This window comes from Neomonachus schauinslandi, chromosome 11 (assembly GCF_002201575.2).
Source record: "Neomonachus schauinslandi chromosome 11, ASM220157v2, whole genome shotgun sequence".
NCBI lineage: Eukaryota > Metazoa > Chordata > Mammalia > Carnivora > Phocidae > Neomonachus > Neomonachus schauinslandi.
The window spans coordinates 53,969,548-53,996,207 of record NC_058413.1 but is presented as its reverse complement, the minus strand read 5'-3'; the positions used below and the strand labels follow the sequence as shown (position 1 = coordinate 53,996,207).

The 26,660-nt window shown below is 40.4% G+C and overlaps 1 protein-coding gene and 1 non-coding gene across 3 annotated transcripts in view; both read left to right on the top strand.

Moving 5' to 3' along the window:
• C2CD3 (C2 domain containing 3 centriole elongation regulator) overlaps positions 1–26,660 on the top strand; it is a 142,991-nt gene that overhangs the window by 90,015 nt on the left and 26,316 nt on the right. For both annotated transcript variants that reach the window (XM_044919337.1, XM_021704643.2), the window contains exons 25-28: positions 6,475–6,613; positions 9,380–9,444; positions 13,305–13,510; positions 15,912–16,045. In XM_044919337.1, the coding sequence (XP_044775272.1) occupies positions 6,475–6,613; positions 9,380–9,444; positions 13,305–13,510; positions 15,912–16,045 (544 nt within the window). The remainder of the gene's footprint in view (positions 1–6,474; positions 6,614–9,379; positions 9,445–13,304; positions 13,511–15,911; positions 16,046–26,660) is intronic.
• On the top strand, positions 21,097–21,231 carry LOC123326315. Its single transcript, XR_006541019.1, has one exon. It is a non-coding gene; the product is annotated as a small nucleolar RNA SNORA5 (small nucleolar RNA).

Genomic DNA, 26,660 nt, shown 5'->3' with positions numbered 1-26,660 from the left:
TATTTGCATTTACTTTATGCAGAATTTACTCCCAGACCATAAGTTTTCCTTTCTTCAGTTTCTTCTGGGATATCACTTTCTTCTGTGCAACCTCCTCTTCTGGTTTAGGAACAATCTGCTCTTTTCAGTAAGGAGCATCTCCATGTGGCAGGAAGAGTCATGTATGGGTTAATCCGACCACGAGCTCTGTAAGTTCAGGTATGAGATATGACTGTGTTTGCTGGTTAACCCTGTCTACACTGTGTTTACCAGTCACTCTAGCCCAGGGGGGGTATATATTGCACACCCAGTCCTGTGCTTACATTGCAAGAATGGCAGTTCAATTTTGCAAGTAGTAAATCTCTGTAGGGCCAGTGCAGATACAGAGAGGACAGAGCAAATAACACATTCTGTCCTCCGAGAGCTGATAACCCGTTTAAGAAGACTGGCAACTACACGATTAATGATATATAAAGCAAAATGTTCTGAAGGCCAAAAGGGCACTACAATATATAGTGTTTAGAGAGTTTAGAATAGAAAAATGAGTATGTCTGAGAAATCAGGAGAACTTTTTAGAATGAATAGGATTTCAGGAAGGTGGGATAAAACTCCAGGTGGGTATTTCAACTTAAACAAAGGTATTAAAGTGGAAAAGTATATGTTCTGAGCTTGCTTAGGGGGGGCATGGGGGAATCATGATAGCAACTGATCCTCTTTGGCTGGATCCTCTTTTGGCTGGTCATTGCAGGGGAGCTGTGAGAATCATGTAGAAATAGATAAGAAGATTGCTGAGCTCAACCAAGGGCTCAGCTAAGACTAATTGACATGATTTTAGCGTGGTTGAGAATGCACATTGGTGATTTCCTCCAGTAGTGTGTGGCTTCTTTTGCTTTCCTACCACAACAAACAACAAGCCATTCCCTGGGCCTTTGCTCACGCACCTTTCTTAGCCTGGATTCCTTTCTCCCTTTCCCCAGCTACCAAGCTCCAGCTGGCATCCTGCTCTTCCCGTCATTCACCCTGTTCCAACCATGCTGGCCCCTCTTTACTTTTTCTGAAATATAGACAGACTCCTGCCTCAGGGCCTTTGGATCTGATGTTCCTCTGCTAGGAATATTCTTAACTTTTGGCATGTCTTTAGTTAAATAACTTTGTCTCACAAGGCCTTCCCTGACCACCCATCTAAAATTGTAGCTCCTCCCCAACATTTTCTGTCCCTCCTTCCTGCTTTATTTTTGTCTGTAGGCTTTAATAGTGTGTTTTGTTTATTTTCTGTCCTCCTAGAAGAATATGAGTCCTACAGAAACAGGGATTTTTGTTTTGTTTTATTTCCACTAAATCCTCAACACCTAGAAGTGTATCTGACACATAATAAGCAGTAAATATTTGTTAAATGAGGAAGTGGATGAATCTGAAGCCTTAGTCCAATGCCGCCTACTCTCATTTCCTACTTTGTCTCTCCTGCAGGAAAATTGCTAATGGGGAATTTAAAAGAGGATAAGTCACAGGGATTAATAGATTTATTCAACAAATACTTATCAAGTTCCACTGTGTCCAAATACAAGGTATAGGATCATGGCCTCTTACACAGCAAATTTCTGTCACCTTTTCTCCATTCTTAGTGCCACCTTGCCTGTTCAGGCCTCAGAAACTTGGACAAATGGGATAGCCCTCTCAATGGTTGCTGCTTCCAGTATTCTCTTTCAATATCTTTTTCATTCTGCTGTTGAGGTTATATGTCTGGTCCACGAATATGACCTCTCTCAACTGAAAATACTTTGTTGGCTTCGTATCCCCCGCACTCGGTGACAGCACACAGAGTGCCGCCCACATGGCCTGATTTAATCAGTCTTCCCAGCTTCATCTTTCACCATGTCTTAATTCCACAGTTCACGTTTTGCTAAAACCCTTTTCTCTCTCTTACTACCAAGCCTTTGACCATGCATGCTCTTTTCTCTTCCTAGAATGCCTTTTTTCTCTCCTTTTCAACAAACTTTCTCATCTTTCGGGAGTAGACTAAGTTTACACCAACACTTTGAAGCCTACTGACTACCTCTGTTAGCACAAAACCTCCCTCTAGGTTCCCCAATCTCCCCCATACCACCACCCCTACTCCCACACTGTTTTCCTCCTTCATATCATATACTAGTCTGTGCTGAAAATGTCTAGAAATGTGTCTCTCCACTAGCTGTCTGTTCCTGGGACTGTGTGTTGTTGTGCCCCAGCACCCTGATCTTCATGATGCAGCTAAGCAAATAATGTCCTCTTGTTTGTTAATATGATACTTAACACCTCTAAAATTCCTGGTATGAATTACCAATCTATAAATCGCTTGTTATTTGGCCTCTTTCTATTTATCCAGGGAAGAGCACTCATCAGGGTGGATATCTGACTTTCAGAGGTCTCTGTTGTCTCCTGATTCCCACCCTCGGTGATAGACCATATAGTCTTTCCTCCCACAAAGTTTATGTGTCTGTTAGGCCCTGGTGTTTGGTCCTGAGAATATAGACCTGCACATCATCTCTCTGAAATGTGCCTTCCAAATGATGATATAATAGAAGATGTTCTGGAATGCGAGTCAGTGGACTAGGTTCTGACCCTAGCTAAGCCATTAACTTGCTTTGTGACTTTGAGCAAACCCATTTCCCTTCTCCACAGCTATAAAATGTGATGCTCATACAAGTTCATCTCTTAAGATTCTCTTTGACTGTCATCATCTGAGAACATGTAGCTGAGGGCAACTCATGCCACCCTCTCTGAGTCAGCCATAATTTGCCAGGCTTTTGTGAAAATCATTTTTCATGCAAGGCTGCATGCAGAAGATTCACCAACAGCTCTGAATTATGAGTTTTGCCCTCAGCAAAGCTTAAATCTGAAGCAGCTTTGAACTTTCTATGGTCCGCACTGTGGCCCTGGTTCTGAAAATAAAAGAGGTTCTTGAATACTTTTGTTAGAGAAAGCTCTGAAGACCCTTTCTTTATGAATCACCTTCAGTACTTCTCAGAGTTGTATTCTTACAAACCAGACATGACAGGCGTCTCTAGCTGTTTTACGAGTAAGGCACTGAGGAACAGAGAGGTAAAATTATTTAGGTTAATCTAAGTTATACTCAGTAAAAACCAAAATTATCTACGGTATCATCAGCCTTTAGAGGTTCCCTTTAACCTACCGAGGCAGGGTTAGGAGCCCCTCTGGGTTCCCACAGCTCCCTGTGCTTTTGGTATAGTCTTTCTCTTATTTTAATTGTCTGTGTGTCTGTCTCCCTCAGATCAGGAATCAAACCTGACTCATCTGGGCATGTGTGACACAGAGAAATTGTCAGTTAACGTTGCTTTAATGGAACTGGACTAAGTTTTTGTTAATACACAAAATTGGGCATCACTTGAGGGGAAAGTTACCATGCATTCATTCCAGGCCAGAGGGGGAGCTCTTAACCAAATAGAGTTAATTAGACCTATTGCATTAGAAGAACCCTGGAGTAGGTAGTCAGGAAACCTGGCTTGGTCTTACAAACGCTAGTTAGTTAGCCAGGTGTGCAGTGAGCAAGCCACTTTACCTCTCTGTTGGCTGGTTGCCTTACTTGTGAAATAGGGATAGAGTCACCTATCTTGTGTGATTTTCAGGTACATTATCAGTAAGAAAAGTTTATAAGCTATAAGGTGTTATCTAAACATAAGGGGTTGTTATTTTAATCTCTTTGAAACAATGATATCTTTCTTGATGCATATATTTATGTAAAACACAGGAAGTCTAGTGAATATGGTAAAGCTAGTTCATCTCAAGTCCCCTTAACTGCTCTTGGTGTGTATCCCAACCTGTGGGAGGTATAGTGGCTTTCTTCTGGGCAGCCTCCAAAAGTATTTTAGAACGTGACCTTTTCCAGAAATGTAAACAGGCCCACCTGAATTTTCACCTACAAGGAGAGAGCCAGGGAAACCTGACAGACCTGCTTTCTCAAGCTGATTTGTCACCTGCCTGTTTGGCTGAAAGGAATATTTCTATTCAAGACTGAAGAAGGAAAAATTTTTCTTCCAAAGTCAAAATAGTAGTTTTATCTCAAGGCCTTTAGCAGATAGTATCTTCAAAAATAACAAACCTTAAAAGGGGTGGGGCGGGGTGGAGGAGGGGATGGGTGCTGTGAACGAGAAATCTGAGCATTACTAGTAGACATCTAGAATCATAGTTTTATTGTGGGAAATGATTTGGGAGCACGTTTCAGATGAGGAAACTGATACCCAGAGAGCCAGAATGAAGTACCCGACATGTCATGCTAAATGAGGGTCAGAATACACAGGAACCTAGGGTCCTGCCTCCCAGAACCACAGTTGGTCCTCTCTGCTGATCTCTCTCGGAGCTTTCCTGAGCAGATGTGGTTGTCCTCCGCTGGTGCACACCGCAGGCAGATAAGGCAGCTTCTCTCATTTCTCCAAGCCTGGCAACTGTCTACAGACAAAGGTAGTAGTGAGTCTGCAAACCTTTTATAAGGGCCTTGGGCCTACTCCGTGCATTCAGGGAACTCTCAGTTTAGTGAGGGAAACACAGACACAAATTATTATAGAATGCTGTGGGAACTGCCAACATAGAAGCAGATTATCTCTTCTTAGCTGTGAGGATTTATGACATTTTATTGGAAGAAATCAGTTTTGAGAAGCTTGAGACTTTCTAAGGAAAGTGGGAGAAAGAAAGGTAAGGCTAAGAGAGAGAGAGCAGCTATGTCAGGGGGCGTCCAGTTATAAGAAATAGAACTCACTCCAGCCATTTAACATCATGTATGCTGAGAGACCCTGTGGTAATAGTGATGATGAGAGTTTTTGGTTGCTCTGGATCACATAAATTATGTTTTAGATACTTCTTTTTCTCCTTTTCCTTTCTCTCCATCTATAATCCTGAGATTGATAGCACTTTAGAGCTGAAAGTGATCTTATGGAATATATAGACCCTGTATTATATAGTCTATTCAGCACTGTCCAAAAGAATTCTATACTATGATAGAAATGTATTATATCTTTACTGTCCAGTATGGTAGCCACTAGCCACATGTGGCTATTGAGCACTTGAAATGTGGCTAGTGCAGTTAAGAAACGGAATTTTTCATCTTACTTATTTTCATTAATTTGAAGTTAAATAGCCACATGTGGCTAGTGGTTATCTTGTTGGACAGCTCAGTTATAGACTATCTGGTATCAGCAGTCATCTTCATTTTACATTTTTTTCCCCCTCACATATAAAAGATTTTAATGTTATATTTTCTAACTTAAATTGAGTCCTCAACAAACAATTATATTTCTTTGAAGAGAATAGGTCAGTAAGTTTAGGCAACATATTGAGATCTTATATGAAAAGTATGCTCTCTAATATCTCACAACTGTTAAGGTTGAATTTGTAATGAATATAATTCAGGACATTCGTGCTCCTTCTGTGGACCTCAAATCCCCCCCTCTATAAAACAGAGACATAACACAGAAATGATCTTTTGGGTAAAATGAGACAACTAAAGAAAAACTGCTCTAGGTCTTCATTAGCACTGGAACAGAGCCTGGCAAAATGTGAAAAATACACATTCTGATTTCTGTGTTTGGGTTTTGAATGAAAGAAATAAAGAGCCTTAAAGCCTTCATATTGCCTCCATACAGCCCCCTAGTTCAAATTTACCCTTACATGCTGCTACTTACTGTCCTAGGAAGGAGGAAAAAAAAAAACATTTTACTTTGTTTTGGGAGAGACTGAATGACTGAGTCTCCCACACTGGAAACCTGATCTTGTAAAAGTTAATACCAGCACAGTTACTCAGTAAAGTAACGTTTCTTTACTTTGGTGGGGCAATACAAAAAATGGCTGAGAGCTTGGACTCTTGAGCCAGAATCTTGAATTGAACTCTCTCAGTTCTATTATTTAATAAATGTGTGACCACTTAATAGATGTTTAATCTTTCTGTACTCCAGTTTTTCCATCTATATAATGGGAGTAATAATAAAACCTACCTCACAGGTAGGTTGTTGTAAGGTTCAAATGAGTTAATACATATATAGTACTTAGAACAGTACCTGTCACATAGTAAGTGATATATGTTACCCATTATTATTTATTTTTAATCCTTATAACCACTTAGGAGGTGTAAGTATCATAGGCCCCATTTGAGGAAGCTGTGGCCTAGAGTGGCCTTGCCCAAAGTCACATAGAATGTATATGGCAGAGCTGATAATTGATATTGTGACTCCTAAGTCTAGGGTGTTTTGCAGTTCTACTTTTGCTTCTCAATCCAGTATTTTCCATCATCCCACAAAGTGTAAGGAGATGGGAGAAGTCATCCCTCACTGGGGAATATTTACGAACTGAGCCTTGAAAGGACAGTTTTAGTAGCAGAAAGGACACGAGAAACACTTCAGATACAGGGAATAGTTAAAAATGGTCCTGCTTATAACTGTTTAATGGCAGGCTTCCAGCATGTTCTCTCTGGCACCGTACAGTCAGTCATTCCACTGTGTTCTATTTCAGGGAGTCCCTTGACCGAGCGGAAAGTGTTGACACCCAGTTGTTGTGTATCCTTTGCAACGGCTGATGATGCATCTCCTATCTACACCCAAGTGGTTGAAAACACAGATTCCCCCATCTGGAATTTTCAACAGCAATCAAGGTTTGTATTTTATGATATCCCGTCAGCCTTCCAGAATCTTCTTTTTGTTCCAAGAGACAAACTCAGATCAAGGAGTATGAGGACACAACAATATTGAGTAGGCCTGGAAAATGCTTTTCTTATCAACCAGTTATTTAATCCTGGTGCTTATGAATTCACAGCTAGTAGTGGTTTAAAAGTCTTACTGCAGTATTTTTTTTTTTTAACTCTTTTTGAGCTCTTTTGAGCTCAGTACAACTCAAAAATTATTCAGTAAAGACCTGTTATATGCTCTGCTCTGTTCTAGGGACTGGGAATTAAAGAAGATTAAGACAGTTCCTGCTATTGAGCTGTTCATAATCTGCCTGGGAAAATATACATTAGAATGTGACAAGTGCTGTAAAAGTAGTAAAAAAGGATTCTAGTGCCTCTCAGAAAGATAATTTAGGCTAACCTAGAAGTTCAGAGAAAGCTTTTTAAATAAGATAATTCAGCTGAGGAAAAAAAGAGATAATTCAGCTAAGTACTGAAGAATGTACACAATTTATTTAGGTGAAGAAGGCAGAGCAAACTAATTTCAGGAAAGGCTGTGGATTGTATATCCTTGAAGATTCCTGGTGCAGTGGAAGGAGCCTGGGCTTTGCACCTAGAGAGACGTGGCCTCCAACCCTATCTCATTTACTAGCTGTGTGAACAAATTACATTATATCTCTGAGCCTCAGATTCCTCATCTGCAAAGTGGGGTTAACTTCTACAGGGTTATTGTGAGGTCCAAATTAGGTGACATTTAGGAAAATTACCTCATGGTACATAGCAGGTACTCAACAAATGTTAGATCTCCTTTGGAAGCCTCAAAGAATTGGAGGTGGAGTCCTGTCAGGCTTGCCGCAGCACGGTTCAGAGGTCAGGGGCTGACATACAGGCCCAGGGCTGAGGTGCAGAGCTCATCCTCCCTTTTCTTCGTTGTATCTGTTTCATCGTCATTAAAAGTGTGAGTTCTAATATAACTACTGTTACCCTTACTTTTATCCTGCGTCACCTATAAAGTTTCTCTCTTGTCCACCAACACTAGCCACACCACATGGTGTCTCATCCGCTGTTTTCTCACAGTGTTTACGTACCTAATTGAGCCTCAGCAGTTGTTCACATGTCCAGTGTTTTGAAATTTGAGAGGCTGACCTGAGTCAGGAGCTAGAACTACGGTGTAGTTCTATCTATGGTGAGCTACTGGAAATTATAGAAATTCTCGCCATTGTGGCCAGGTACTTGATCTAAAATATCAAATCTGCCTTAAAAGGCAGGAGGCTAGAGGGCTAAGCTTGTAAGTGAAGATGATTTATTCATTCAGAGCTTAACTTTATGGACTTGACAAAGGGACATTGACAGTCTCCTAATTTAATCCCCTCACTTTAAATACTGTGGACCAAGGGAGGTTACGTAGTCTGTTGGTAGCAGAGGAAAGATGAGAAGAAAAATGAGTAATGGTTCTGTTTACAGTTGCTCTATCACAAAATTGTTTCATTTGATGCTCCTAGCAACCTTGTAGGTAGAAAATACTATCCCATTTAACAGTAAGAAAGCCAGGGCTCAAAAAGTCTGAGTTCTCAGGGTCACTCAGGTGACCATAGTAGAGCTAGAATGCACTGACCACCAGCTAGAATTCAGATTTTTGACACAGTACTTACTTCACACAGTGCCTCTCACTGGTCTTGAAGTGGGTTCTCTTTAGTTCCCCAGGGGTATCTAGGGAAGGAAATTAAGTCTCTTGGTGTTCCCTGGATCTCCTCCTGAAGCCATGGCACCTGGTGTGGAACTTTCCAAATCTTTGTAATTTAAAATGGTGTAAGTCGGGTGCCTGGGTGGCTCAGTTGGTTAAGCAACTGCCTTTGGCTCAGGTCGTGATCCTGGAGTCCCCGGATTGAGTCCCGCATCGGGCTCCCTGCTCGGCAGGGAGTCTGCTTCTCCTCTGACCCTCCTCCCTCTCGTGCTCTCTGTCTCTCATTCTCTCTCTCTCAAATAAATAAATAAAATCTAAAAAAAAAAAAAAAAATTTAAAATGGTATAAGTCACTTCATATAAAATGTATTAGAGGTGTTCATTGACCTCCACATCACCTTCTTTATCTGCTATGAAAATTGGATACTTTCTTATTTTGGTGCCTTGCCTCTGTACAGTGTAGCTTTAGAATCAAGCAAAGTAAGCTTTAAATCCTAGCCCTGCCACTTACTCCCGTGTGACCTTGAGCAAGTCACTTCACCTCTCTGAGCCCACCTTTTTCATCTGTAAAGCAGGGATAATAATGCCATGTCCAGGCTTTTGTGCAGATTACACATATATGAGACACTAGGCACCATGCGTGGCCCACAGTAGGAACTCAGTGGATGTTGTTTTTCCCTTCCTCCTCCCTTCTCACCATTCCCCTTTCCACATTAGATAAAAAGAATCCCTGCTCTGCTCCAGTAAAACTGTTCCTTACATCTTGAGGAGCTCCCTTTCCACACTCCCTCTCATCCTGAGAAACAGAGTTTCAATGTGGCAGATATCATCAGGTGGGAAAGTACTGCATCAGGGGAGCCTGATTGCAAGTCTTGGCAAGTTACTTCTCTCTGAGCTTCCATCCCTCATTTTAACTGTGAAGGTAAAAATACATCCTAGAAGATGACCATGAAGTTGAAATGAAAATGTTAGGAAAGTGCTTTGCATACTACAAGATATTCTTCAAATCTAAGTTTCGTACGGCAGATGCTTCCTACACCATTAATTTATGGTGGTTGTTTTTCTTAATAGGCTATCAAAAGAGCTTCTTTTGGACCCTCAACAAACTCTGGTCTTCAAAGTTTGGCATAAAGGAGGTATGAACTCTATTCTGTGAATATCTGTCTGTGAAAATAAGTTCACATCCTGTTGACAATTTCCCAATCCTTTTCTTTTTTTAACCAAGTGAAACCATGGCACTTGTGATGCAGGGGATGCATATATGTGTTAGAGGGAGTCTCACAGAAGCCACATTATTCTCCTAGGGAATTTAAATCCTTGGAAGTCATGTCATTTTGTTTGACTACCTGCTTAGTGCAGAAGTCCAAGTACATTTAATCTTTCCAGTTGTATCTCAACAGTCACAACGTACAGCCTGCCATACACAGGTGATTTCTCCCCCTTTGTATGATGTTATACCTTCTACTGACTCTGGCTTATTAACCAAGACCCCAGCATTTTTAAGCAGTACCTAAGACTAGAGTCTTGTTTTAAGAGCCTCCCCAGGATGGAGGTGCTGACATCATGATCCTTGAACCTAGTTTTATTCAGCTACCATTATTAAGAGGCGCAATTCAACAACATCAAGAGCACAGACTCTAAAGCCACATTCTTGGGATTCAGATACCAGTTCTTACCCCTTACAAGGTAGTATGACCTTGGGTGAATGACTTAATTTCTCTTTGCTTCAGTTTCTTTATTTATAAAATAGGGATAATAGTACCTACCTCAGTGGGAGAATTAAATGAATGCCTGATACTTAGTAAAACCATCTCAGTTTTTATCGTTCTTATTAGTGAATGGCAATGTGCTGAGAACTTTACAAACATCTCTAATCCTGCAATATAAAAACATAATTCATTCAGTGTTACAAATGTAACACCTGAGGCCCAAGGAAGTTTAGCGGCTTGACTAAGGTCATATACCTATTCATCAGTGGAGCCAGGCACCTGGGTGGCTCAGTCGTTAGGCGTCTGCCTTCGGCTCGGGTCATGATCCCAGGGTCCTGGGATCGAGCCCTGCATCGGGCTCCCTGCTCAGTGGGGAGCCTGCTTCTCCCTCTCCCTCTTACTGCAGCTCCCCCTACTTGTGCTTACTCTCTCTCTCTGCCAAATAAATAAATAAAATCTTTTTTAAAAAATCAGCGGAGCCAGGATTTGAACCCAGTTCCGACTGGCTATACAGCCTTCACCTTTGTACTTCACCATGCTAGTAACATCATTGGCTGGGAAAAGTGAGTGGATGAGGACATCCAGCTCTCTCACTGCTTCTATACTTAGGAAATTTTGTCTTAAGTAAATCCCTCCTATAAATCTAGCTCCTTTAGGATTCTTGCTAGGGCCTAGTTTCCAAACCTTCAGTTGTTTTGAGACTACAGCATTACAGTTTTTATTTGCCTGTGATAAGTTTCAGAGCTAACCCCAGAGCCTCATAAAGACCGGAGAGTAGTCAGTGTGTAAAGGAAATTGACTTACCTATCTCTCTTCTAGTGCTTCTGTTTGGAAATGATGCTGTGAGTCCGATTTCAATGATTTGTCCCATGCTCCTGCCTTGGATTCACTTATCATGTCCCCCACCCCCACCTAACCTCATAAATGTGGCAGAAGCTGATCATAAATCCATTTTCTCTGAATCAACACAAGGAATTCCTGCTGTATTTAACTAGGCTTCACCCTCCTCCCTGCCTTTCTATTCTTCTCTTTTCTCTAAAGTACTCCAGAGATTGTCGAGCAGACCAAGGTTTACCTCAATTCAGCACTTACTGTAACAAGAAAAAAAAAGAGTAACTTTGGTCTTATATGGACCTGGATTCAAATTTTGGCTCTGCCATTCATAAATTACATGACCTAAGCCAAACACTTTACCTCTTTGAGCCTTTGTTTCCTTATTAATAAAATTAGGATTATAGTACCTGGCCTACAGGATTTTTATAAGGATTAGAGATAATATTTATAAGATTTTTGGCACATAATTGGTACTTAATAAATGGAGCTATTTTTATTATGCCTACTATGTGTCAGATACTGTGCTAGGGCTATTTGGTATAGAGAAGAACAAAATAAATTCCCTATCTTCCATGACCCCTAGAGAATGCTGTAAAACCCTGTTGTAAATGGAGATGGGGAAAGTGCCTAGACCCAGCTGACCACACTTACCTAGCTCTGTCTCTCAGTAGAGGTAGAGGCCTCTCTTCCCTTAACTCCACCCTTTCCACACAGCCTCAGCTATGCAAGCCAGACCAAGCTGTGTTCAGTGAATATTTGAGTTCCTACTCTATGCTAGGCACTATGCTAAGTGCTAAGGATTCAAAAGTAAAATAAGAAAAAAAAAAAAAAAAGTAAAATAAGGCATAGATGGTCTCTGTCCTCATGGAGCTTATGTCCCGGGGGGAAGACAAACAATTGGAGGATAGTATGATGAGGCAAATATAGGGTGTTCTCGTAGGGGATATCTGACTCAAACTGAGGATGTCACAGAAGGCTTCCTGGAGCTGAGAAATGAAGGGCATGACATAGTATAGTCAGAGGCAACAGCAAATACAAAAATCTGGAGTAAAGAAAGAGTATGAAGTAAGTTTGAGATCATTAGAACATAAAACTACAAAGAAAGAATGATGGGTTGCCCCGCTAAATATGATATTAAACTGAGCTCTTCAAAGCTATTGTTTTTCTCAATGATCAACTTAGCCTGATTTCTCCTCAGGTATGTTTAAGATGTAGTGCTTTCGTGTTAGGAAAAACCCTCAACGTGTTACCTAAAGTTACAGTCTATTAAGAACAGGTTATGCTTGGATGACCAAATAAAGCAAGATTATTTTTCTTTGCAAAGCTATAAAAAAATCTTTGGAGTGAAAATTAATGGTTCTAGCCATCAGTCTTCACTCCCATTGGGTAAGAATTACTTGACTCCTACTCTGAGGAACACAACGTCAAACGTTCCTAGACTCTTAAGTCTCGGAGGATCTTAAGTTGAAGAGGATCTTGGTTCAGTACTTCTCATTGTATACGTGAGACTTGAGGTTTGGGGAGTTAAAGTAATGTGTTTTCAAATCAAAGCCACACTCAGATTAGCTGTTGTGGTGCATTGCTTCTTTGTCCCACTCTATGTTGGCCAGTTCATTTGTGTTCTCAGTGGTTGTTTATCAACTTTCTCATAATGTGGGAAGATTTATGCCAGGAATAGAGAGTGTAGGAAACATAAAGCGAATGATACTTGGTCTCAGCTTTTAGGTAGGTCCCAGTCTAAAGAAGAGCAAGCTGTCTAAACAAATGTTAGACAGTGTGTAATGAGTTCATTGTCAACAGCGGCATGTACAAGAAACTGGGAAAACTAATGGCCACTCCTCTTAAAAATTTCCAGCTACTTACATGTCAGAAATGAGGAACAAGAAGCAGTGAGTCTGAGAACAAAGGTCGTTGCATGGTTGCTTGTCCAATCAAGAAGGGGTCTTCTTACTCAATAAGGGCAGCCCTGTTACAAGCCTGAGTCCAAGCTCTTATTTTGCACCATGTACTGGTTTTCTAGGGAGAGTTATTTGTCTTTCTTTTGTGATTTATATCACTTTTGTTCTTAATTAAATATAATACATATGTACGTTATAGAGAATTTGAAAAATACAGACAAGTATGAATGGGAAAATGCAACTCCCTCATAATTCCAAGGGTGATGGTCTTTCAAATGATTTCTTTCAAGACCCACTGCCCTGAGGAAAATCACTGAGACGTGATAATGTAGGGAAAAGAAGAATTTGCTGTTTAAGGTTGTTTTCCAATTCCTATATCAAGAAAACAAAACTGAACTCTGCTAGCTTTTCCCTGCCATACAGAAAGAGAATTTTTGGTAGTGAAAGCAGGCTGTCTCTCTCATTCTCATTATCTGTCTTCTCTGCGAGGAGCCTCTAATGTCAGTGGCAAGACTTGCCCAGCCACGCTGCCCAGCTCTTCTCTTTCCCCCACAGATGAAGAGAGGGTGATTGGCTTTGCCTCGGTGGACCTCTCCCCACTTCTTTCTGGCTTCCAGTTTGTCTGTGGATGGTACAACATCACAGACTTCAGTGGAGAGTGCCAGGGGCAGATAAAAGTTGCTGTCTCCCCTCTGGAGAGTTTGATGCACTTCAAAGAAGAAAGACAATCAAGACGTGGGGTGGAGACCCCAGGATCCCTGGTACGTATCCTGATTCAGTCTTAACCAGTAAGAGTTCCGCTGAGCCAAATCTATAAGAAGATCCTTTACATGTGTTTGGTACTTCCCAGCTTACAGAACACATTATGTATTTGTGTCTCATAATGACCTCATGACCTGTTTAGGGTGATAAAAATTACACAGTGGCGTACATAGTGGAATTACACAGTGGTGATGGATGCACAACTCTGAATATATTAAAAACCACTGAATTGAACAATTTCAAAGGATGAACTTTATAATACATTGATTATATCTCAATTAAAAAAATTTTTTTACTTGAGTATAGTTGACACACAGTGTTACATTAGTATCGGGTGTACAACACAGTGATTGGACAAGTTTATGTGTTATGCTGTGCTCACCCCAAGTGCAGCCACTATCCGTCACCATACAGCACCATTACAATACCATTGCCTGTATTCTCTGTGCTGTGCCTTTTATTCCCGTGACTTACTCATTCCATAACTGGAAGCCTGTATCTCCTACCCCCTTCACTGATTGCCCATCCCCCTCCCCTCTAGCAACCGTCAGTTTGTTCTCTGTATTTATGGGTCTGTTTATACTTTTTTCTTTATTAATTTCTTTTGTTTTTTAGATTCCACATATAAGTGAAATCATAGGGTATTTGTCTTTCTCTGTCTTATTTCACTTAGCATCATACCCTTTAGATCCATCCATGTTGTCACAAATGGCCGTATCTCAATTTTTAAATAAAGTAAGATTAATTGCAGCATGGAGTTTGAAACCACATTCGTTGAACTTTTTAAAAACTCTATTACAGGGGCTCCTGGGTGGCTCAGTCGTTAAGCGTCTGCCTTCAGCTCAGGTCATGATCCCAGGGTCCTGGGATCGAGCCCCGCATCGGGCTCCCTGCTTAGTGGGAGGCCTGCTTCTCCCTCTCCCACTCCCCCTGCTTGTGTTCCCTCTCTTGCTGTCTCTCTCTCTCTGTGTCAAATAAATTAAAAAAAACTTAGTAAAAAAAATTTTTAAAAGAACTCTATTACATTAAAATCATTGCTTTTTTTTTTTTTTTAAGATTTTATTTGTCAGAGAGAGAGAGAGAGAGCACAAGCAGGGGAAGCAGCGGGCAGAGGGAGAAGCAGGCTCCCCGCTGAGCAAGGAGCCCAGTGCGGGGCTCGATCCCAGGACCCTGGAATCATGACCTGAGCTGAAGGCAGACGCTTAACTGACTGAGCCACCCAGGTGTCCCTAAAATTGTTCTAACGAAACAGGTGATCACAGGGGAAGAAAGGAAAAAAACAAAACAAAATCAGAGAGGGAGACAAACTATAAGAGACTCTTAATCATAGGAAACAAACTGAGGGTTGCTGGAGGGGAGGGGGTGGGGGGATGGGGTAACTGGGTGATGGACATTAAGGAGGGCACATGATATAATGAGCACTGGGTGCTATATGCAACTGATGAATCACTGACCTCTATTTCTGAAATCAGTAATACATTATATGTTAAATTAATTGGATTTAAATAAAAATTTCTGGGATGCCTGGGTGGCTCAGTCAGTTAAGTGTCTGCCTTCAGCTCAGGTCATGATCTCAGGGTCCTGGCACTGAGTCCCACATTGGGCTCTCTGTTCAGTGGGGAGCCTGCTTCTCCCTCTGCCTGCCGCTCACCCTGCTTGTGTGTGCTCTCTCTCTCTCTCTGACAAATAAATAAATAAAATGTTTAAAAAATAAATAGATAAATATTTTTTAACTGTCAAAAAGATAAAAAGAGAGGGAATGGAAAGAGGGGACTCAATGATAGTAAGTACAGACACTCAAGGAGTTTAACTATAAAAGAAAGAATTTTCCAGACTGTCCCAGATGGGGGAGCTCTATCAAAGCAAAGATCGCAGGGTTTTTTTCATCTCTCTTATCATGCATGCCTGGCCCAGGGTCTGGCAGGGTGGGAGTCAGTAAATATTGAATGCATGAATGACTGCATGAGAAAGTGATGAAGAGTTAAACAGTTGCTGTGGAAGAAGGTCTTTTCACATCAGCCCTGGTAGTCATGAGACAAGAAATACCACAGCCAGATTATCCTCACATGTAAAATAAAATGATATCCAGTCAGGAGTTCACAAACTAGCTGGAAGAGCAGGAGCATAAACAAATAAAGTAACTAAAAAGCAATCTGATAGCATAGTATATAAAATGGGGATAATAATAGTACCTGCCTCATAAGATTATTGTGAAGTTTAAATGAGAAAATGCATGTGAATTGCTTAGTACAGCATTCAACACATAGAAAATACTCAGCAAATTTTATTTGTCTACATAAAGTAAATTTTTTAAACACAAATTTACAAATTTATTTATACTTCTTTGTTCCAAAAGGATTTGTGGTGACAGGTATACCATTTTTCTCATTGTTTCTACAGATCCCAATATATAGCCCCTTTTCCTTCCCTGCCTCTGATATGTGTACTGCATTCCCCAGCTGCATTGCAAGATGGACCCCAGAACAACTTGCTCACACCTCATCAAAGGAACTTGATTTCTCCTCTCCTGAGAGGTGAGTGAATTTTTGATGGGAAGAAATAGAGAGTTGGATGTCTGCTAACTGGTTTGGCATTTCTCTCTTTCCTTTATTGGAGGAACAAACTAGAGACAGGGAAAGAGCTTTGTTGATCTTCAGTCACAGCCCCTGGGAACTCCAGGATCCTATGAAAGCAAATTTTTTTTTATAAGACAGGAAACTAGAACTGTTACTGCTATCAAAAAGGTAGCTTCAGTGGAAAGGACGCTTCTCTCTTTTCCTTAGGGGCCTTTAACCTTTATCCCTAAAATCAGTCATCAGATGTCTGAGATCTTTCCCTTTCCAAACCTAGGAACCAGGATATTTTATAAAAAGCAACTGGCCCATCCAGATGCTTCACCACGCCAACCGTGGACATGCGTATGGATATCAGGGTGAGAGCATATTCCATTCTCTCAAAGGGCAGGGTCTAGGAATAACACTGCTGCTTTCCACCCCACTCCCTTCCAGGCCCTAGTGCCATTTGTCATCCCCCTGCCTCCGCCAGTCTTTCCCATGTCTGTCTATCTACTTCAGGAATAAGGCAAGGGATCTTTCCCTACAACAGCCATTCCTACAGCAGCAGTTATGAGTAGACCCTTTATTCTATAAAGACACTAACACCACTTAGCCACTCAAAGGCCCATTTCAGCGCTGTGTAGCTCTCTACCTGCTTACCACATGAAGAGTGCCTCTGCCCTCTGTATAAAGGTCTCGCATGTGTCTGTCAAACCCTAGATCACAGGCTTAAATAATTGTTCTGGTATTCTGGTGTAATTTTATGGGTGTTACTTTGACCATAGCCAATCCATGAGACACAGGGAGGATAGGGGTCCTGGTACAACGATAGAAATATAGATTGATGGTGAGGCCGCTATTTAGTAATTGTAAAAGCTAAGTTTAGTGGTTTGCTTTTTGTCCACATAAAAATATCCCTGTTCCAGGGACGTCTGTGTGGCTCAGTTGGTTAAGCATCTGCCTTCAACTCCCAGGGTCCTGGGATCGAGCCCAACATCAGGCTCTCTGCTCAGCAGGAAGCCAGTTTCTTCCTCTCCCTGTACCCTCCTCCCCCGCTCATGCTGTTTCTCTCTCTCTCTCTCAAATAAATAAATAAATAAAATCTTTAAAAAAAAAATAGGAACCATGTTCCTACTTCAGGAGGACCATATCAAAATGACATATTCTGATCCAGCTAGCCATCTAAGGCTAACCAAATTGTGGTATATTCCTACAATGAAATGCTACTCAAAAACTTTGCAAAAGGCAATATTGATATATAAAATGAATCTCAAAATAATTAGGTTGAGAGAGAAGCTAGACAAAAGAGGGTACATTGTATCTGATTCCATTTATATAAAATTCTAGAAAACTCATACTAATCTATAGTGACAGAAAGCAAATCAATAGTTGTCTAGGGTCAAGGGAAAATGAATAGAGCAAGAAAAAGGGAGGAACTATGAAGGACAGGAGGCAACTTTTAAGGGTGATGAATATGTTCATAATCTTAATGTTTTAATGGTTTCTTTAAGATGTACACATGTCAAAACTCATAATATTGTGGCACAAAATTATGCTATAATTGGACCAAATAGTCAGTTTTGATACTTCTCCAATAAAGGGCTGTTATTTGCTCAATAATTTTTCAGTCACAACAAAAAATTGTAACAAAAACATACCTCATATGGGGTGCCTGGGCGGCTTAGTTGGTTCAGCGTCTGCCTTCGGCTCAGGTCATGATCTTGGGCTCCTGGGATCAAGCCCCACGTCGGGCTCCCTGCTCAGCAAGGAGCCTGCTTCTCCCTCTCCCTCTGCTCCTCCCCACTGCTCGTGCTCTCTCTCTCTCTCTCTCTCTCTCAAATAAATAAAATCTTTTTTAAAAATACCTCATATTATAGACTTTAAATATGTGAAATTTATTATATAATGGTTATACCTTAGTAAAGCAGTTCTCAGACATTTCTACTGCAGAACCTTTTTGTACTCTTAAAAATTATTGGTGACTTCAAAGAGGTTTATTTAGGTAAGTTATATCTATCTATTTTTACCATATTAGAAAATTAAACTGAAAAGTATTTTTAAAGATTTATTTATTTCAGAGAGAGAGGGAGAGAGCACACATGAGTGGGGAGAGAGGCAGAGGGAGAGAATCCTCAAGCAGACTCCCCACTGAGTGTGAAGCCCCACACAGGGTCAATATCTCATGACCCCAAGACCATGACCTGAGCCAAAATCAAGAGTTGGACACTTAACCAACTGAGCCACCCAGGCACCCCTAAGCTGAGAACATTTTAAAATATAATACACAGGGGCGCCTGGGTGGCTCAGTCGTTAAGCGTCTGCCCTTGGCTCAGGTCATGATCTCAGGGTCCTGGGACCAAGCCCTGCATCAGGCTCCCTGCTCGGCAGGGAAGCCTGCTTCTCCCTCTCCCACTCCCCCTGCCTGTGTTCCCTCTCTCTCACTGTGTCTCTATCTGTCAAAAAAATAAATAAAAATCTTTAAAAAAATAAATAAGGGGCGCCTGGCTGGCTCAGTCGTTAAGCATCTGCCTTCGGCTCAGGTCATGATCCCAGGGTCCTGGGATCCAGCCCTGCTTCGGGCTCCCTGCTCCGTGGGAGGCCTGCTTCTCCCTCTCCCACTCCCCCTGCTTGTGTTCCCTCTCTCACTGTGTCTCTCTCTGTCAAAAAATAAATAAAATCTTAAAAAAAAAAAAAAAAGAATAAAATACTTAAAAAATAAATTTAACAAAAAAAAGTCCAAAACTTATTCTCTGAAAACTACAAAACGTTGTTGAAAGAAATTAAAGAAGATCTAAATAAATGGAGGGACATCCCATGTTCACAGATTGGAAGACTTAATATTGTGGGGGTTTTTTGGGGGTTTTTTTTGTTTGTTTTTAAGATTTTATTTATTTATTTGAGTGAGAGAGAGAGAATGAGAGACAGAGAGCATGAGAGGAGGAGGGTCAGAGGGAGAAGCAGACTCCCTGCCGAGCAGGGAGCCCGATGCGGGACTCGATCCCGGGACTCCAGGATCATGACCTGATCCGAAGGCAGTCGCTCAACCAACTGAGCCACCCAGGCACCCAAGACTTAATACTGTTAAAATGGCAGTATTCCCCAAATCAATCTACAGATTCAACACACTCCCTATCATAGTCCCTGCTGGATTTTTCATGGAAATGGGCCAGCTAGTCCTAAAATTCATATGGGAATTCAAGGGACACAGAATAGGCAAAATAGTCTTGAAAGAGAAGAAGAAATTCCTAATTTCAAAACTTAACACAAAGCTCCAGTAAACAGTACAGTGTGCTGTAGGTATAAGGATAGAAATCTAGATCAGTGGAATAAATTGCCAGTCCAGAAGTAAACCCACGTGCCAAGGATGCCAAGATGTCTACGGTGCCAAGATGCTTTAATGAGGAAAGAATAGTCTTCAGCAAATGGTGCTGGAGCAACTGCATATCCACATGCAAAAGATTGAAGTTGGACCCCTTCTTCACATTGTATACAAAAATTAACTCCAAAAGGATCATATATCTAAATGTAAGAGCTAAAACTATAAAAACTCTCAGAAGAAAACAGGAGTAAATCTTCATGACCTTAGATTAGGCAAATGATTCCTTATAAAAGACACAAAAAGCAGAAGCAACAAAAGAAAAAGTAAATTGGATTCATCAAAATTAAAAATTTTAATGCCACAATTAAGAAAATAAAAAGGCAACCCACAAAATGGGAGAAAATATTTGCAAACCGTAGATATCTGATGAGACTTATATCCAGAATATATAAAGAATTCCTATAACTCAATAATAAAAAGCAAATAACCCAATTAAAAATGGACCAAAAGGGGCGCCTGGGTGGCTCAGTCAGTTAAGCGTCTGCCTTTGGCTCAGGTCATGATCCCAGGTCCTGGGATCAAGCGCCGTGTCGGGCTCCCTACTCAGTGGGGAGCCTGCTTCTCCCTCTGCCTCTGCTGCTCTCCCTCCCTCTCCCCACCCTGTGCTTGTGCTCACTCACTCTCTCTCTGTCTCTCTCAAATAAAATCTAAAAAAAAAAGAAAGAAATAGTTTACAAAAAAGAACGGACAAATGATCTGAATAGACAAATGTCCAAAGAAGATATACAAATGGTCAGTAAGCACATGAAAAGATACTTAACATCATTAACTATCAGGAAAATGTAAATGAAATCCATAATGAGATACCGCTTCACACCCACTACAATCAAAAGGACAAGTGTTGGGAGGATGTGGAGAAACTGGAACCCTCATACATGGTTGGTGGGATTTTTTTAAAATGGTACAGCTGCTTTGGAAAACAGTCTGGCACTTCCTTTTAAAAGGTTAAACATAGAGTAATCATATGATCCAATAATTCCACTTCTAGGTATATACCCAAGAACAGTAAAATCATATGTCCACACAAAAACCTGTACATGAGTGTTTGTAGTATCATTATTCCTTATAACTTAAAAATGGAAACAACCAAAATGTCCATCATCTGATGAGTAAACAAAATGTCTCTCTCTATCTATATCTATATATATCTCTATATAATAGAAAATTATTCAGCCATGAGAAGGAATGAATTACTGATACATGCTACAGCATGGGTGAAGCTTAAAAACATGCTAAATGGAAGAAGCCAGTCACAAGAGACTATATATGGTTATTATTTCATTTATATGAATTATTCAGATTACGTAAATCTACAGAATCAGAAAGTAGATTAGCAGTTGCCTAGAGCTGGGAGGTTTGGGTTTGAGGGTTTGGGGAGTGGAGGAAATGTGGAGTGATTGCTGATGGGTATAGGGTTTCTTTTTGGGGTGATGAAAATATCCTAAAATTGTGGTGATGGTTACACAACTCTGAATATACTAAAAACCATTGAGTTGTACACTTTCACTGGGTGAATTGTATGGTATATGAATTATATCTCAATGAAGCTATTATTTAAAGAGAAGACAATTATTGCTGGAGTCCAGTTCGTGAATACCTTGGTAAGAAATTTGAAACTTGTTTTATAGATTTAAAAAAAAAAAAAAAACACTGCAGCTGTGTCAAATTCAGTGCCTGCCCACCCCGTGGCCGGCACTGGCCTGAAAGGCTGCCACAGAAACACTGTGATCCATGGGCCCTGATCCCCCATGCTGGGCCTCAGGGATAAATTTGGTCACGGACACCTCACGCCGCCCCGCCCCCCCAAAAAAAGAGAAACCAAAGCTAGAAAGGAACAATGGTGATTGAATAGGGAATAGGTTAGTACACAAATGCTTAGAACAGTGCTTGGCACATTAAATAAGGACTCCATAAATAGTGTTGTTCTTATTATTGTTATTTCAGACCTATGTTTTTAAAAAAAATCACTCAGGCTATAATGTGGAGAATTTATTAAAAGAGAATGGGTAACACTTAAATCAATGGAAACAAACAGAAAATCAACAAGAAAACAGTGGCCTTGAATGACACATTGGACCAGATGGATTTAACAGATATATTTAGAACATTCCAACCTAGAACAGCAGAATACACATTCATTTCAAGTGCACACGGAACATTCTCCAGAATAGATCACATAGTAGGCCACAAAGTAAGTCTCAACAAGTTTAAAAAGATTGAAGTCCTATATATCTTTTCTGACCACAGCACTATGAAACTTGAAGTCAACCACAAGCAAAAACCTGGAAATACCACAAATACATGGAGGTTAAATAACATGCTACTAAACAATGAATGGGTCAACCAAGAAATCAAAGAAGAAATCAAAAAGTACACAGAGAGAAATGAAAATGAAAACACAACGGTCCAAAATCTTTGGGATGCAGCAAAAGCTGTTCTACGAGGGAAGTTTATAGCAATACAGACCTACCTCACAAAGCAAGAGAAATCTCAAATAAACATGGGGTACCTGGGTGGCTCAGTTGGTTAAGCGACTGCCTTCGGCTCAGGTCATGATCCTGGAGTCCCGGGATCGAGTCCCACATCGGGCTCCCTGCTCAGCGGGGGGTCTGCTTCTCCCTCTGATCCTCTTCCCTCTCATGCTCTCTGTGTCTCATTCTCTCTCTCTCAAATAAATAAATAAAATCTTAAAAAAAAAAAAGTCATTAGAAATCTCAAATAAACAACCTAACCTTACACCTAAAGGAGCTCACAAAAGAACAAACAAAACCCAAAACCAGCAGAAGGAAATAATAAAGATCAGAGCAGAAATAACTGATATAGAAGCTAAAAAAAAATAGTAGAACAGATTAATGAAACCAGGAGCTGCTTCGTTGAAAAAAAATCAACAAAATTGATAAACCTCTAGCCAAATTCATCCAAAAAAAAAAAAAAAAAGAAAGGACTCAAACAATATCACAAATGAAAGAGGAGAAATAATAACTGACACCACAGAAATACAAACAATTGTAAGAAAATACTAAGAAAAATTATATGCCAACAAATTGGACAACCTAGAAGAAATGGATAAATTCCTAGAAACATATAACCTACCAAACTGAAGCAGGAAGAAATAGAAAATTTGAACAGACCGATTATCAGCAATGAAATTGAATCTAATAAAAAAAACTCCCAACAAACAAAAGTCCAGGACCAGACAGCGTCACAGGTGAATTCTACCAAACATTTAAAGAGTAAGGGGGCATCTTGGTGGCTCAGTCCGTTACACATCCGACTCTTGATTTCGGCTCAGGTCATGATCTCACATTCGTCAGATTGAGCCCTGTGTTGGGCACTGCACTCAGCTCAGAGTCTGCTTAGGACTCTCTCTCTCTCCCCCTCCGCCCCCCCCCCGCTCTTGCACTCTTAAATAAATAAATAAATAAATAAATCTTGTTTTAAAAAATAAAGAAGAGTTAGTACCTATTCTTCTCAAACTATTCCAAAAAATAGAAGAGGAAGGAAAACTTCCGTATTCATTTTATGAGGCCAGTATTACCCTGATACCAAAACCAGATAAAGACACTACAAAAAATGAAAACTACAGACCAATATCTCTGATGAACATAGATAGAAAAATCCGTAATAAAATATTAGCAAACTGAATCCAACAGTGCATTAAAAAAATCATTCACCACAATCAAGTGGGATTTATCTCAGAATGCAAGCCTGGTTCAATATTTGTAAATCAATCAGTGTAATATACCAGCATCAATAAGAGAAAGGATAAAAATCATATCATTTCAAAAGATGCAGAAATAGCATTTGACAAAATATAACATCCATTCATGATATTAAAAAAAAAAACCTCAACACAGTAGGTTTACAGGGAACATAATTCAACATAATAAAGGCCTCATATGAAAAACCCACAGCTAACACCGTACTGAAAGGGGGGAAAACTGAGAACTTTTCCCTTGAGGTCAAGAACAAGACAAGGATGTCCACTTTCACCACTTTTATTCAACAAAGAACTGGAAATCCTAGCCACAGCAATCAGAAATAAACAAATAACAGAAAGAAATAAAAGGCATCCAAATTGGTAAGGAAGAAGTAAAACTTCCACTATTTGCAGATGACATGACACTATATATAGAAAACCCTAGAGATGCCACCAAAGAACTACTAGAACTAATAAATGAATTTAGTAAGATCATAGGATACAAAATCAATATAAAGAAATTTGTTGCATGGGGCGCCTGGGTGGTTCAGTCATTAAGTGTCTGCCTTCGGCTCAGGTCATGATCCCAGGGTCCTGGGATCAAGCCCTGCATCGGGCTGCCTGCTCAGTGGGAAGCCTGCTTCTCCCTCTCCCGCTTCCCCTGCTTGTATTCCCTTTCTCACTGTGTCTCTGTCAAATAAATAAATAAAATCTTAAAAAAAAAAAAACCCTCAAGTTTAACTTGCTTTTTCGTCTCCCCATCCTACTGTTTATTTCCTTTAAAAAAAAAAAAGAAATTTGTTGCATTTTTATACACTAATAATAAAGCAGCAGAAAGAAATTAAGAAAACAAAACAAAAAGACAATCCCATATACAATTGCACCAAAAATAGTAAAGTACTTGGGAATAAATCTAACCAAAGAGGTCAAAGGACCTATACTCTGAAAACTCTAAAATATTGATGAAAGAAATAGAAGATGACACAAAGAAATGGAAAGATAGGGGGGCGCCTGGGTGGCTCAGTCGTTAAGCATCTGCCTTCGGCTCAGGTCATGATCCCAGGGTCCTGGGATCGAGCCCCGCATTGGGCTCCCTGCTCGGCGGGAAGCCTGCTTCTCCCTCTCCCACTCCCCCTGCTTGTGTTCCCTCTCTCACTGTGTCTCTCTGTCAAATAAATAAATAAAATCTTTAAAAAAAAGAAAGAAAGAAAGCAATGGAAAGATAGGGTCTCCTGTATGGCTCAGTTGGTTAAGCGTCCAACTCTTAATCTCAGCTCAGGTCTTGATCTCAGCATTGTGAGTTCAAGCTTCACATTGGGCTCCACGCTGGGTGTGGATCCTACTTTAAAAAATGAAAAGAAAAATGGAAAGGCATTGCATGCTCATAGATTAGAAAAACAGATATTGTTAAAATGTTTATACTACCCAAGGCAATCTACACATTTAAAGTAATCTCTATATTGGGCGCCTGGGTGGCTCAGTTGGTTGAGCAACTGCCTTCGGCTCAGGTCATGATCCTGGAGTCCCGGGATCGAGTCCCGCATCGGGCTCCCTGCTCAGTGGGGAGCCTGCTTCTCCCTCTGACCCTCCCCCCTCTCATGTACTCTCTCTCATTCTCGCTCTCTCAAATAAATAAATAAATCTTTTTTTAAAAAAAAAAAGTAATCTCTATAAAGAAATCTCTATCAAAACACCAATAGCATTTTTCACAGAACTAGAACAAACAATCCTAAAATTTGTATGGACCCAGAAGAGGACCTGAATAGGCAAAGCAATCTTGAAAAAGAAAAGCAAAGCTGAAGGCATCACAATTCTCTGGACCCTCAAGTTATATTACAATGCTGTAGTGGTCAATACAGTATGGTATTGGCACAAAAATAGACACATAGGTCAGTGGAACAGAATAGAAAACCCAGACATAAACCCATGTTTATATGGTCAATTAATCTTCAACAAAAGAGGCAAGAATATGCAATGGGAAAAAGTCTTTTCAACAAATAGTGTTGGGGAAATCTGGATAGTAACATGCAAAAGAATGAAACTGGACCACTTTCTTACACTATACGCAAAAATAAGCTTAAAATGGATTAAGGACCTAAATGTGAGACCTGAAACCATAAAAATCCTTGAAGAGAACACAAGCAGTAACTTCTCTGATGTCGACTATAGCAACATCTTAGATATGTCCACCTAAGCAAGGGAAACAAAAGCAAAAATAAACTGTTGGTACTACATCCAAATAAAAAGCTTCTGCACAGCAAAGGAAACAACCAACAAAACTAAAAGACAGCCTACTGAATGGGAGAAGACATTTGCAAATAACATATCCAATAAAGGGTTAATATCTAGACTATATAAAGAACTTACACAACTCGGGGCACCTGGGTGGCTCAGTCGTTAAGCGTCTGCCTTCAGCTCAGGTCATGATCCCAGGGGCCTGGGATCGAGCCCCGCATTGGGCTCCCTGCTCCGCGGGAAGCCTGCTTCTCCCTCTACCACTCCCCCTGCTTGTGTTCCCTCTCTCGCTGTGTCTCTCTGTCAAATAAATAAAATCTTTAAAAAAAAAAAAACTTACACAACTCAACACCCAAAAAACAAATACTCCAATTAAAAAATGGGCAGAAGACATGAACAGACATTTCTCCACAGAAGACCTACACATGGCCAACAGAGACATGAAAAGATGCTCAACATCACACATCAGGGAAATGCAAATCAAAACCATAATGAGACGTTACCTCACACATATCAGAATGGCTAAATCAAGAGCACAAGAAACCAATATTGGCGAGGATGTGGAGAAAAAGAACCTTCATGCACTGTTGGTGGGAATGCAAACTGGTGCAGCCACTGTGGAAGACAGTGTGGAAGCTCCTCAAAAGTTAAAAATAGGGGCACCTGGGTGACTCAGTTGGTTAAGAGTCTGCCTTCAGCTCAGGTCATGATCCCAGGGTCCTGGGATCGAGCCCCTCATCGGGCTTCCTGCTCGGCGGGAAGCCTGCTTCTCCCTCTCCTACTCCCCCTGCTTGTGTTCCCCCTCTCGCTGTGTCTCTCTCTGTCAAATAAGTAATAAAATCTTTAAAAACAAAAATAGAACTACCCTATGATGAATCACACTACTGGGTATTTACCCAAAGGATACAAAAACACAAATTCAAAGGGCAAATGCCTCATGTTTATTGAAGCATTATTTACAATAGGCAAACTATGGAAGCAGCCCAAGTGTCCATTCATAGATGAATGGATAAAGATGTGTGTGTGTGTGTGTGTATACATACATACATATATACACACATACACAATGGAATATTATTCAACCATTAAAAAGAATGAAATCTTGCCAGTTGGAACAACATGGATGGATCTAGAGTGTATAATGCTAAAAAAATAAGTCAAAGATGAATAGCATATTTCACTCTTATGTGGACTTTAAGAAACAAAACAAAGGGGAAAATAGATAAACCAAGAAGCCGACTCTCAACTCTAGAAAACAGATTGTTACCAGAGGAGAGGTG